The 11,833-nt window shown below is 43.4% G+C and overlaps 1 protein-coding gene across 1 annotated transcript; it reads right to left on the reverse strand.

Annotated features, from left to right (window-relative positions):
• Window positions 1-8,769: 8,769 nt before the first annotated feature.
• Window positions 8,770-11,609, reverse strand: LOC140175074 (uncharacterized). The gene is made up of 6 exons (XM_072201983.1): window positions 11,417-11,609; window positions 10,845-11,263; window positions 10,493-10,688; window positions 10,300-10,408; window positions 9,473-9,845; window positions 8,770-8,874 (listed from the first exon to the last, which is right to left on the reverse strand). Exons 1-6 carry the CDS (start codon window positions 11,607-11,609, stop codon window positions 8,770-8,772), a joined length of 1,395 nt encoding a protein of 464 aa, XP_072058084.1.
• Window positions 11,610-11,833: the final 224 nt, after the last annotated feature.

An 11,833-nucleotide genomic window follows, 5' to 3' on the forward strand; every position in this document is an offset into this window, starting at 1 on the left:
CAGAGGGAGAAACCGAAAGAGTCCAGATTGGGAACACACCTGAAAAAATAACAAGCATAGGAGCAAACCTCGAAGCAAGCCTAAAAGAGAAACTCATAACCCTCTTAAAGGAGAATTCTGACCTCTTCGCCTGGAAAGCCTCCGACATGCCAGGCATAAGCCCCGACCTGATCTGCCATAAGCTATCAGTTTACCCGGGATCCCGACCTGTCCAACAAAGACGCCGAAAGCTCGGACCCGAGCGCATGCAAGCAATAGAAGAACAAGTACAAGCACTGCTAGATGCAGGGTTCGTTAGGGAAGTAAAATACCCCCTATGGCTCGCAAACGTGGTCCTGGTGAAAAAGCCCAATGGAAAATGGAGGATGTGCGTCGATTACACGGATCTCAATAAAGCCTGCCCCAAAGACCCATATCCACTACCAAACATCGACGCCTTAGTAGACGTAGCCTCAGGCTATAGATATCTCTCCTTCATGGACGCATACTCGGGATACAATCAAATCCCGATGTACGGACCCGACCAAGAAAAGACCTCGTTCATAACCCCAAGGGCAAACTACTGCTACGTAGTAATGCCCTTCGGGCTGAAGAACGCAGGGGCAACCTACCAGAGGCTAATGAACAAAGTGTTCTCAGAGCACATCGGATTACAGCTGGAGGTGTATGTCGACGACATGCTGGTAAAGACACAAGAAGACAAAAACTTGTTGACCGACCTCACCAGTATCTTCGGTACCCTCAGAAAACACAACATGAGACTTAACCCAACAAAGTGCACCTTCGCCGCAGAGGCCGGAAAATTCTTAGGCTTCATGCTGACTCAAAGGGGCATCGAAGCAAATCCGGACAAATGCCAAGCGATACTCAATATGAAGAGCCCGACGTGTGTCAAAGAAGTACAACAACTGAATGGAAGGCTAGCCGCCCTATCAAGATTCTTGGCAGGATCAGCAATAAAGTCACTACCTCTCTACTCACTCCTAAAGAAAGGGAAGCCCTTCTCATGGACCCCGGAGTGCGAAAAAGCCTTTCAAGAATTCAAGGAATTCCTCGGGCAGCCACCAATCCTTACCCGACCTTTAAAAGGAGAAGAGCTCGTACTATACCTCTCGGTTGGACATCGAGCAGTCGCTTCAGCATTAATACGAGAAAATGACCAAGGACAACGCCCCATATACTTTGTAAGCAAGGCACTGCAAGGGGCCGAATTAAACTATCAGAAGATAGAAAAATTCGCCTACGCCCTAGTGTTCACAGCTCGGAGGCTCCGTCCCTACTTTCAAGCCCACACCATCAAAGTCCGGACAAACCAACCCATGAGACACATCCTCCAAAAAACAGACCTGGCAGGACGAATACTGCAATGGGCGGTGGAGCTGTCCGAGTTCGACCTCCACTATAAAACCCGGACTGCCATAAAATCTCAGTATCTAGCCGACTTCATCGCAGAATACGCTGAGACCCCTGGAACCCCACTCTCATGGAACCTGTATGTCGACGGGTCCTCAAACAAAACTGGAAGCGGAGCCGGGGTTATACTCGAAAGCGACCAAGGAACGCGGATAGAACTATCCCTAAAATTCGAGTTCCAGGCTTCGAACAACCAAGCCGAATACGAGGCCCTACTAGCAGGTCTAAAGCTAGCCGAAGAGGTCGGAGCCCAGAAAATCACGATCTTCAGCGACTCCCAGGTCGTCACATCACAAGTAAATGGAAGCTACCAGGCCAAAGACCCCACCATGAAAAAATACCTGGACCAAACACAGGCACAACTACGCCACTTTTCAGAGATACAGATTCAGCACATACCTCGGGAACAAAACGCCCGGGCAGACGCCCTCTCAAAGCTCGCCAGCACCAAGCCCGGAGGCAACAACAGAAGTCTCCTCCAGGAAACCTTACAATCCCCCTCCGTGCTAAGAGAGGAAGAAACGCTAAATATATCCAACCAACAGCAAGGATGGATGACCCCCATACTCAACTACCTGAAGTCGGGAACTCTTCCCGCCGAAAGAAAGGAAGCTAAAAGACTCACGAAAGACGCCCAGAATTATACACTAATTCACGACGTATTATACAGAAGAGGATTCTCAAATCCCCTCCTTAGGTGCGTCCCGACCTCAGAAACAAAGAACGTCCTCGTAGAAGTCCACGGAGGCATGTGTGGGAACCATCTCGGAGCTCGGGCATTATCCAAAAAAGTAGTCCGAGCCGGGTTCTACTGGCCGACCTTGCAGAAAGACGCAACGGAATTTGTGAAAATATGCCCCCCCTGCCAAAAACACGCCAATTTCCACAAGGCACCACCAGAAGACCTTATCAGCATCACCGCACCATGGCCCTTCGCAAAATGGGGACTTGACCTACTCGGCCCGTTCCCCCAAGGACCGGGGCAAGTCAAATACCTCATAGTAGGGGTCGACTACTTCACGAAGTGGATCGAAGCTGAACCCTTAGCCACCATTACGGCTCAGAAAAGCCGCAAATTCCTATACAAAAACATTGTCACAAGGTTCGGAGTCCCCTACTCCATCACAACGGACAATGGAACACAGTTCACGGACACAAGTTTTCAGAACTTGGTGGCCGAACTAAAAATCAAACAGCAATTCACCTCAGTCGAGCACCCACAAGCCAATGGACAAGCAGAGGCCGCAAATAAAGTCATCTTGGCCGGGTTAAAACGAAGACTCCAAGAGGCCAAAGGGGCATGGGCCGAGGAGCTCCCCCAGGTACTATGGGCATATCGGACAACCCCACACTCTACAACGGGAGAATCGCCATTCCGACTAGCTTACGGGATGGAGGCAATGATTCCTATCGAAATAGATGAAGGGTCACCCAGAGTCATCTTCTACAACGAAGAAGGTAACCCGCAGGCACAAAAGGAAGAACTCGACCTCCTCTCCGAGGTCCGAGAAAGAGCCCGGATCCGAGAAGAAGTCTTAAAACGGCGAACGGCCCTCAGATACAATCAGAAAGTAATAAAGCGAAGCTTCTCCATTCACGACCTGATTCTAATCCGAAATGACATCGGAACACAAAAGTCGGGAGAAGGAAAGCTAGCTGCAAATTAGAAAGGACCCTACAAGGTAACAGAAGTCTTAGGGACAGGCTATTACAAAATATCCGACCTAGAAGGCAATGAGCTGCCCAGGGCCTGGCACGCCTGTAATCTAAGACGGTACTACAGCTAGAAAAATTTAACCCGAGGTGTACTCTTTTTTCCTACAAGGGTTTTTTAATGAGACACCCGGTCAAATAAGGCACCCGACCTAGTCAAGGGTAAACACTCTGTAAATATTCTTTTTTTTTATACTAATCGAATTTTTCTATTTTCTTTTCTTCTTCCTCATGATGAAACAAATCCTAGAAAGTACCCCGCCAAAGCGCATTAATTTATGCTCGGCAAAACGCAAAAAATCATTTGCCAAGAGACCACACAAGGTCGGCAAAGATAAAGCGACGAGGTTCAAATTAATGTGAGAAGTTATAAAGCAAACTCTGAAAAGGCTCAAAAAGCCAAATAAAAAGAGATTACAAAAATAACTTAAAAGGCCGACCAACGACAAGGTCGGACCCAACAAAGGGAGGTACTCGAACGCCCGAGGTCCGAGAAAAAGCCCGGATCCAAGAAAGAAGCCTTAAAACGGCGAAAGCAAAGGTTTCGAAAAACGCTTACTAAAAAGTTGCTATACAAAAACAACTAAAAAGTACAAGCGAAAAAACGAAATCAAAGGAAGGGGTAAAACAAAAGTTTCAAGCGCTAGCTAAAAAGTTGTTATCCAAAAACAACTAAAAAGCATAAAAGCGGAACAAAAAGTCAAAACGCGAACAAAACACCGCATAATAAGCTAAAAAGTTACTACAAGTAGCTAATAGCAAAAAGGCGTCCAAAGCGTTCACAAAAACCATCCAAAAACAAAAGAGCCCACAGGCCGGGCAAAAAACCAAAAATAAAAGATTACAGAGGATCAAGGTCCTTTCCGGACTCCACATCAACAGAAGGCTGCGGAGGAAACATAGAAATCGGGACTGCATCGACGGCACCGTCATCCCGGTTTAAAACCTCCACACCAGATCCATCCCCGGCCAAAGGTGAAGTCGGGTTCGCAACTGGAACTTTGGGGTCGGACACCGGAACCTCATCCTCGTTGGGAGCAGGAACAATCTTTCCCTCCACAACAACGTTATCCGTACTAAATAAGCTCAGATCCAGGTCAGGAACAAGAACCCGGACCTGAGCCTTCAAATTTTCAAACATAGCATCCATACCCTTAGCCACATGACCTTCTAGCTCGTAAAAATCATCCTGAGCGGATTGCAACCTCTCCTTTATCTCCACAAGCTCGGCATATATCCGAGTATAATTCTCTGTCGCCGCCTTCGCCATCTCCTCAGATGCTTTCGCTGCCGCCACAGCCGCGGTAGCTTTAGCTTTCTCTTTCTCCAAAGAGGCCTCCAGCTCAGTTATCCTAGCAGCCTTCAGCTCACTAATCCTCTCGAACTCAGACTGAACCTTCTCAAGTCGGGAGCTGGTCGCACCAATGGGGGATTTCTTGAACTCCCGGGCAATAGCAGCATGAAGACTAGCCATCCGGACACAACTCCGCGCCATATACTGAAAATGGTGTTCCATAGACACATCATCAGTAGAAATAAAGGTCTGAGGGAGAATATGCCGTTCAATCCAACCAAGAGCATCAAAATCCTTGTCATTAAAACCCGCAAGCTCTTGAGAGGTCTTCTGCTTCTTGGGAGGAGGACCCGAGGACGAAGGAGGAGAAGAGGTAGCAGGCCCAGAGGTCGGAGGATCCTGACTTATAGGTCGGAACTGGGGAGTCGGAATAGCCTTTGACCGAGTAGTGACACCCACGGTAGTCTTCTTCGGAGAAGATCGGGCAGAAGCCTCCCCAGCCTCGATATTTCGAGCAGCCACAGACTTCTTCGTCCGACGAAGGAACTTCATGGAATCCGCCTGAGAAGACATCTCTGCAGAAATAAAAGAAAAAGGATTACCACAACAGAAATTCCACCAAAACAAGCAAAACCAAAATACTAAAAAAGATGAATCTCGGAGAGGTCGGGAACTACCTAACTCGGAACGGAGAAGGCTTGGATCTCCCAACATTTTCTTCGTGTCCAAGTGAGGTGCCCGACCCCATAAACTGCTCACCACACCCACAAAAGCCTGCTCCACCTCATCTAGACTCTCAAAGGTATACTTAGCAGACACTACATTCTCCTGCCAACAAAGAGGAAAAGAAGGCTCCCCACTCTCATCTAGAAAGAAAGGTCGGACGTCTCCAGTAGCCCGGACCTTGAAATAAAAGTTCTTAAAATCATGAAAGGACTCATCATACAGGGTACAAAACTTCCTTCCCTGGTTAGCCCTAAAAGAGACCCAAGATACCTTCCCTCCACCCGACCCCGGCTTCGTCAACACAAACAAATAGGAAAAAAGAGAAATAGAGGGAGAGACGCCCAAAAACTGACACAAAAGTTGAAACAGCTTTAAAAACGCCCAAGAATTTGGATGGAGCTGCGTAGGGGCAAGGTTACAAGACCATAACACCTCAGACTCCAGATCGGTAAAAGGAAGTCGGACACTCAGCTTAGAGAAAAAACAATCATAAGCATAAAAGAAGAGCTTCTCGGAACTATCTAAGGGCGGGAAGCACACTCTCTCCTCGGAATCCGGGGCTACTAGTTCATAATCCCTCTCAGACTCTCTATTTTCACATATGCTACAGTGTCTACGGAACCTAGCTAAATACTCAGAATCTACCACAGAAGGGACTCTTAGAGGAAGAGGGTCTACCCAACCAAGACCACATGGAATCTTAGTCGACATCGCTTGAAGAACCTTTCGAGACATAAAATTCTTACCTACAAAGAAGAATACAACAGCAAGCAAAAATCACATAAAGAAGACAGCGAAAACCCAGTTAGCCAAGCAAGAAACAAAAACCCCACGAAGAAAATACGGCAACCCGGAACAAAAAAATACCAGAGAACAAAAAAGAGCCCCCCCATATACAAACAACAAGCAATGGCGGCGCCTCTTTTCGGGGCAACCCAGGCATAAAGAAAAAGAAACAAACAAGGGCCACACAAAGAACAGAAGCATATGTGCACAAAGAAAAGAGAAAGCATGGGAACAAACCTGGAAAGAAAGAAACGAAGACGACGAGCTCCGAAGCAAGGAGAACGAAACGACGGCACACGGAGAGATTCGGGAAAGCAGAGCAAAGAGAAAGAAGAAGCAGTGCTCGAAGAAGATAAAGAAAAACAAAAAACGCAGAAAAAAGGAGGAAAGGGGCAAATAAATAAAGCCTTCACAGAGCCCGAACGGAAATCGAGGAAAAACGGTAAAATGCAATAAATGCAGGAACGGCCATTTTTTGAAATTTTGAAAAACTACTGTGCCCGAGCTCGACCTCCCAAAAAGGACGAACTCGGGTAGGGGCACTGTTCATACCCTGACTGGACTCCTCCAAACTCGGCAAAATCATAAAAGGTCCGACCTCGTCCTAAGGCTCACGCCTAAAGGTCGGACCTCGGACAATGAAGCAAGGAAGGCCCATCAAAAGGAACGCAGCCCCAAAACCTAAAGGCCGAAAAGGCCTAGAAAAGGCGGTTCCACAAAGATAGAGATAAAACTCCCAAAAGATAAGATAAGATAAGAATATCTTATCCAGGGAAGATCACAGCCAACTACTATAAATACACTGGAGCACCCAGGTATGGCATTCATTCCACATTCTACACATATCTGCTTGGACCCATGCTAACTTAAGCATCGGAGTGTCATTGCAGGTACAACCACCAACCACTCTGCATATCAAGCTCGGGTCCCTGAACCCCCACCTCGGGCCTCTCCAGACGACCGAGCTACACGTTTCAGGTAACCCTCGGAACAATTCCTTTGCCGCCCTTTTGCATGAGGGAAAAAACTTCAACTTGGCGAAGTTGCTTCTAGGGCACATTTTCGAAGAACTTGGCCAATTTGTCAATTGTCTTCGAAATAACTTCTTGATTAGCACAGGAGGTCCTCTCTGGCTTCTCCAACTCTGGCTGAACATCGTATTTGAGAAATATATGATAAAGCCTGAAAGTTGTGCATTCAACAAGTAACACATTGAGGACTTTCAATTGGCTGCCTTCAAGCCACACTTTCCAGAGGCTCAATCGAACGAAGATCGATTTTGGGCTATTTTCTCTCTTTTCCAATCTTGTAAGAATTTCAATAATGATGACCTCAATTTCGCTCCCTTTTTACGTAGAAATTGTGGTCCTACTTGACTTGAATGACTCCTTTTTTCTGAATGATGATCAAGAGGATGAAATTGCCAAAAGGATTTGGGCAAACCTATTAGTTGTTCAAGTGATCCGAACAGGGTTGCCACAATACAAAAAGGAACATTTCAAGGCCACCCTTTACTCACCTCATTATCCAGCCAGGCAACTAGGATTTTCTTAGGATATTCCAACTCCATTTCCCAAAAATAGCCGGCCTCTCTGCCATGTTAACCTGGTTTCGAAGGAAGCACTTGACACTTTTTTTTCTTTCAAATTGGCAGCAAAAAATGGGTTATCATCATCTCATTTATGACCGTAGTTCGTTTATTACCAAATCTTGCTTTGATTGGTGGACTACATACTTTTCAAAATATAGTCGCACCTTTAAAGAAATCAAAACTTTTGCCACTCGAACTGCATCTGCTACTGAAGGCTCTCCAAAAAATCCTTTGAAAAGAAAAGTTGAAACCAGTGCAACTTCCAGGCAACCTCAAAGAAAAAGTCAACGAACTCCCACAGGAACTTCCAGAAAGGTATATTGATTTCAATTGAATTATTCGAAATCACCTTTATTCGAACTTGTCCTAACCTTAATTCTCTTCTCAGTTGCAGATACAATCATCGAGCGAAAGCTCTTCTGAAGATAATGAACCCTCTGTCCAAAATCTTTCTGCTGCCCCCTCTAAACTCGGATGATGATGATGAAGTCGACCCAGCTTCTCAATTGATTCAGAAAAAGAGACAACCCATTCTGGTAGATTTTTTTGAATATATTAAATCTAGCAGACTTGCATTCAAAAATCTTATGCTGCTTATTTCAGACCGAGACTATTGCTCGATCAATTTCTCCTGCACTTGTCTCTGATCAACCCATACAACAAAATCAACCAAGGCCAGAACAACATGAATCTCATTCACCAGTCCGAACTATTACACTTGTTGAACCCACTCAGGTCGTTCCTCTATTTTTAACTGAAACACAAGTGATTGATTTATCAAAAGAACAACATTCACCATCTCAAACTGCAGCCATTGATCGCACTCCTTTACCAGTTCAAGCTAGAGCCCTTAATGGATCTCAAGCGGCCCCTAACTCTGACTCTCCTTCCCGAATTCAAGAATCCAATTCTGACTTACCTTCTTGAGTGCCAGAAACCATTGCTCCTGAATTCGATTCACCTACTCGAATTCAAGAAACCAATCCTTCACCATAAAAGTCTTTCAGTTCACCTAAAGATGATGGAATTTCAACTTCTCATGTCTTGAAACCACCTTTTAGAAATCCTGGGATAATTCCCTAACCAAATGACGATGATCTAATTCGATTGGTCAATATTTTGAATCAACTTGTTCAACAAGACAAGGTACCCATTTCTATACCAACACCTGAAGGTACTGCAACATCTGGTCTCCCTCTTGAGCTAAATGAAAATACTTGAAAATAGTTGATAACTCTCCTTAAGCTCATATCACATTCTCCTTTTGAATGGACCAACCCATCAGGCTTGCAACCAATCTTTTCTGAAATTCTAAATTCTTCTCTCGAGATTCAAGTTCCAGCTCAGTATTCTGCCATAGTCAAGAAATTCATGAAGATCGCCAATGACTATGTTGTTGCCCAGAACAAGTTGCAAGAAATTAGAGAGAAAACATCCACACTCACTTTTGAAATAGAGGAATCTAATGCGGCTCTTCAACCAATGAAAGATTCTTGCGAAGAATTTAATCTAAGGATCTCTCAAGCTCTTACTGCTTGAGCCCATTATGTCAAAGAAAAAGAAGAATTCGAAGCAGAATTAATTCGGATCAACCATAAGCTTGCTACGGTTCAAGAAAGAATAGCTGTTCTAGATCTTCCTCTGACTACTGCTCAGCGCAAACAACAACAACTTTTCAAGGAGATACGTACTACTGAAACCAAACAAGAAGAACGTGTGAGGCAATTTGAAAAAAATTCAACATGAAGAATATGAGCAGACCGAAATACTTTCGACCTTAGACAGTGAAAGAATTCAACTGTATTCTGACTTAGGAAAGCTCCTAGCACCTTTTACTTCTCTGCCTTAGAATATCAATTATTTGAAATGACATCCTTTTATTTCCAGACTTGTACATTTTAACTTTGGTTTGACAGACAATGGTATTGCTTAAAATACCTTCCATTTACCAAATTAACTACGTTCCCAGACTCAATATCTTTGAATCGATACGCATTTCTGGAATATAATTCGATAATTTGAAAAGATCCCTCCCAAGTATGGGACCATTTGCTAAGAAATCTTGACTTCTTTTCCATTGGCAAAATAACTTTCAACACCAACTTCCCAATACTGAAACATTTCTCCCTTACTCGACAATTATAACTTCGAGAAACGCTTTCTTTTTGTCGAATCATATTTTTAAGCGTGAATATATGCTCTGAGTCTAAATCATTTAACTCATCGAACATTGCATTCCAATAATCGTCGACAGGCAAATCATCTTGCTTCAATACTCTCAGAGTATTAAGATTAATTTCTAATGGCAAAACGACATCATACCTATATACCAATTTATAAGGAGAAGTACCTATCAATCCTCTTGGAGAGTTTCGATAGGCCCAAAGTACTTGGCTTAAAGTTTCATGCCAAGTTCAAGGTCTGCTTCCGATTTGCTTTTTAATCAAAGTGATCAAAATTTTATTTGCTGCCTCAACATGTCCATTGGCCTATGCATAATAAGGGGTTGAAGTAACCATATTAATGTTTCTTGAAGCTACAAAATTCTTTATTCACTGACCAGTAAACATAGTCCCTTGGTCAGTACTCAATGTTTGAGGAATCCCAAATCGATGAATTATATGTTCCTTGATAAAATATATTATTTTATTTTGTCCAACTTCTACCAAAGGAACCGCTTCAACCCACTTCGTGAAATAATCTATTGCCACTAAAATAAATTTGTGGTTATTCAATGAGGGGGGATGTATCAATCCAATTAGATCTAAAGCCCAACCTCGAAAATGACCAAGGCTTGATAATCGAATGCAACTCAGATGTTGGAATCTGTTGCACCACTCCATGGCGTTGACACTTTTGACAAGCCTTTGCATAATCAATACAGTCTTTAATCATAGAGGGCCAATAAACATGATTTTGATATAAAATCTATTTCATTTTCATCCCAGCCTGATGAGCACCACATATACCTTTATGGACTTCTCCTAAAGCAATGTCTTTATCATCTTGACTTCGACATCTTGAAAGGATCCCATCGATCCCTTTCTTATATAACTCATCAGCCATTAAAACAAAATTCATTGCTTTTGATTTTATCCTTCTATCAACTCTAATATTGGGATTCCTTAAATACTCAGCAATAGGTTTTCTCCAATCATTATCTCCCTATTCATCCAAGCATAAAGCTTCCCTTTTATCTATAGGCACTAAAATTTGGAGAATTCTTGCCAATTTTTTCAATATTTCGGGGCCTATCTTATATCTCGAAGCAATGTGGGCCAACTCATTGGAAATTTTATTTTGGATCCTTGGGATGTGAACCAATGAAACTCTTTGAAAAGAAGTTAACAACTCCCAAGTTGTTGCCAAATATTTCTGCAACTTCTCATTGTTACACTTAAACTCTTTCGATATTTGCTTCAACACTAACTGGAAATCCCCTAAAATCTGAACTTCCGAAGCACCTTTCCCAATCAAAATCTTAAGACCTAAAACCAGAGCTTCATATTCTGCCATATTATTCAAGCAAGGATATTTTAGCTCAAACAGAAGTTCCGATGGTATTCCTTCTGGTGAAATAATGAGAATTCCTACCCCTGCACCATCTTTGTGCTTCAATCCATCGAAATATAACTTCCAATAATCAACTTTAACGTCGAGCGCATTTGCCCCCTGGTCATTCAGTTTTTTCGAATTATCAACCAAAAAATATGCAATGACCTGACCTTTTGCAGTCTTTGCTGGAACATATTGTAAATCAAATTCTGTCAAAACTAGCATTCATTTCCCCAAACGACCTCGTAACATTGGAGAATTCAACATATATTTGACAAGGTCAGTTTGTGTAATGACTTTCACGGGCTTAGCCACCATATAACACTTTAATTTCATACACGCATAATATAAAGACAAACACAATCTTTCTATTGGCGAATACCTTGTCTCGATATCAGTCAACACTCGACTAAGGTAATAAATGGCCCTTTCATGACCATTCTCATCATCTTGGGCTAACATGCACCGAATCGTATTTGTAGATGCAACAATGTACAGTTTTAAGGGCTCATGTGGGCGAACATTCGCCATTATCGGAGCTTTGGACAAATAAGCCTTTATTGACTCAAATGCATGTTGATGCTCATCTGTCCATTCAAACCGTGAATCATTCTTTAATTTTACTAAAGGCGCAAACACTCAAGTTCGGCCAGAAAGATTCGATATGAACCTTCGAAGGTAATTCACCTTCCCTAGGAATGACTGTAATTCTTTTTTTGTCTTAGGAGAGGACAATGCTAAAATCGCATCAGCCT

Source organism: Arachis hypogaea, chromosome 9 (assembly GCF_003086295.3).
Source record: "Arachis hypogaea cultivar Tifrunner chromosome 9, arahy.Tifrunner.gnm2.J5K5, whole genome shotgun sequence".
In the NCBI taxonomy this organism is placed as follows: Eukaryota; Viridiplantae; Streptophyta; class Magnoliopsida; order Fabales; family Fabaceae; genus Arachis; species Arachis hypogaea.

Excerpts from the sequence above, each read along its gene's own strand:
- LOC140175074 (XM_072201983.1), bottom strand. The coding sequence starts at position 11,609 with ATGGCGAATGTTCGCCCACATGAGCCCTTAAAACTGTACATTGTTGCA. Across the intron at positions 11,264-11,416 it reads TTTGTCTTTATATTATGCGT|CAAAGACTGCAAAAGGTCAG; the intron begins GTATGAAATTAA and ends AATATGTTCCAG. Across the intron at positions 10,689-10,844 it reads CTTTTCAAAGAGTTTCATTG|GGAGATAATGATTGGAGAAA; the intron begins GTTCACATCCCA and ends TTGGATGAATAG.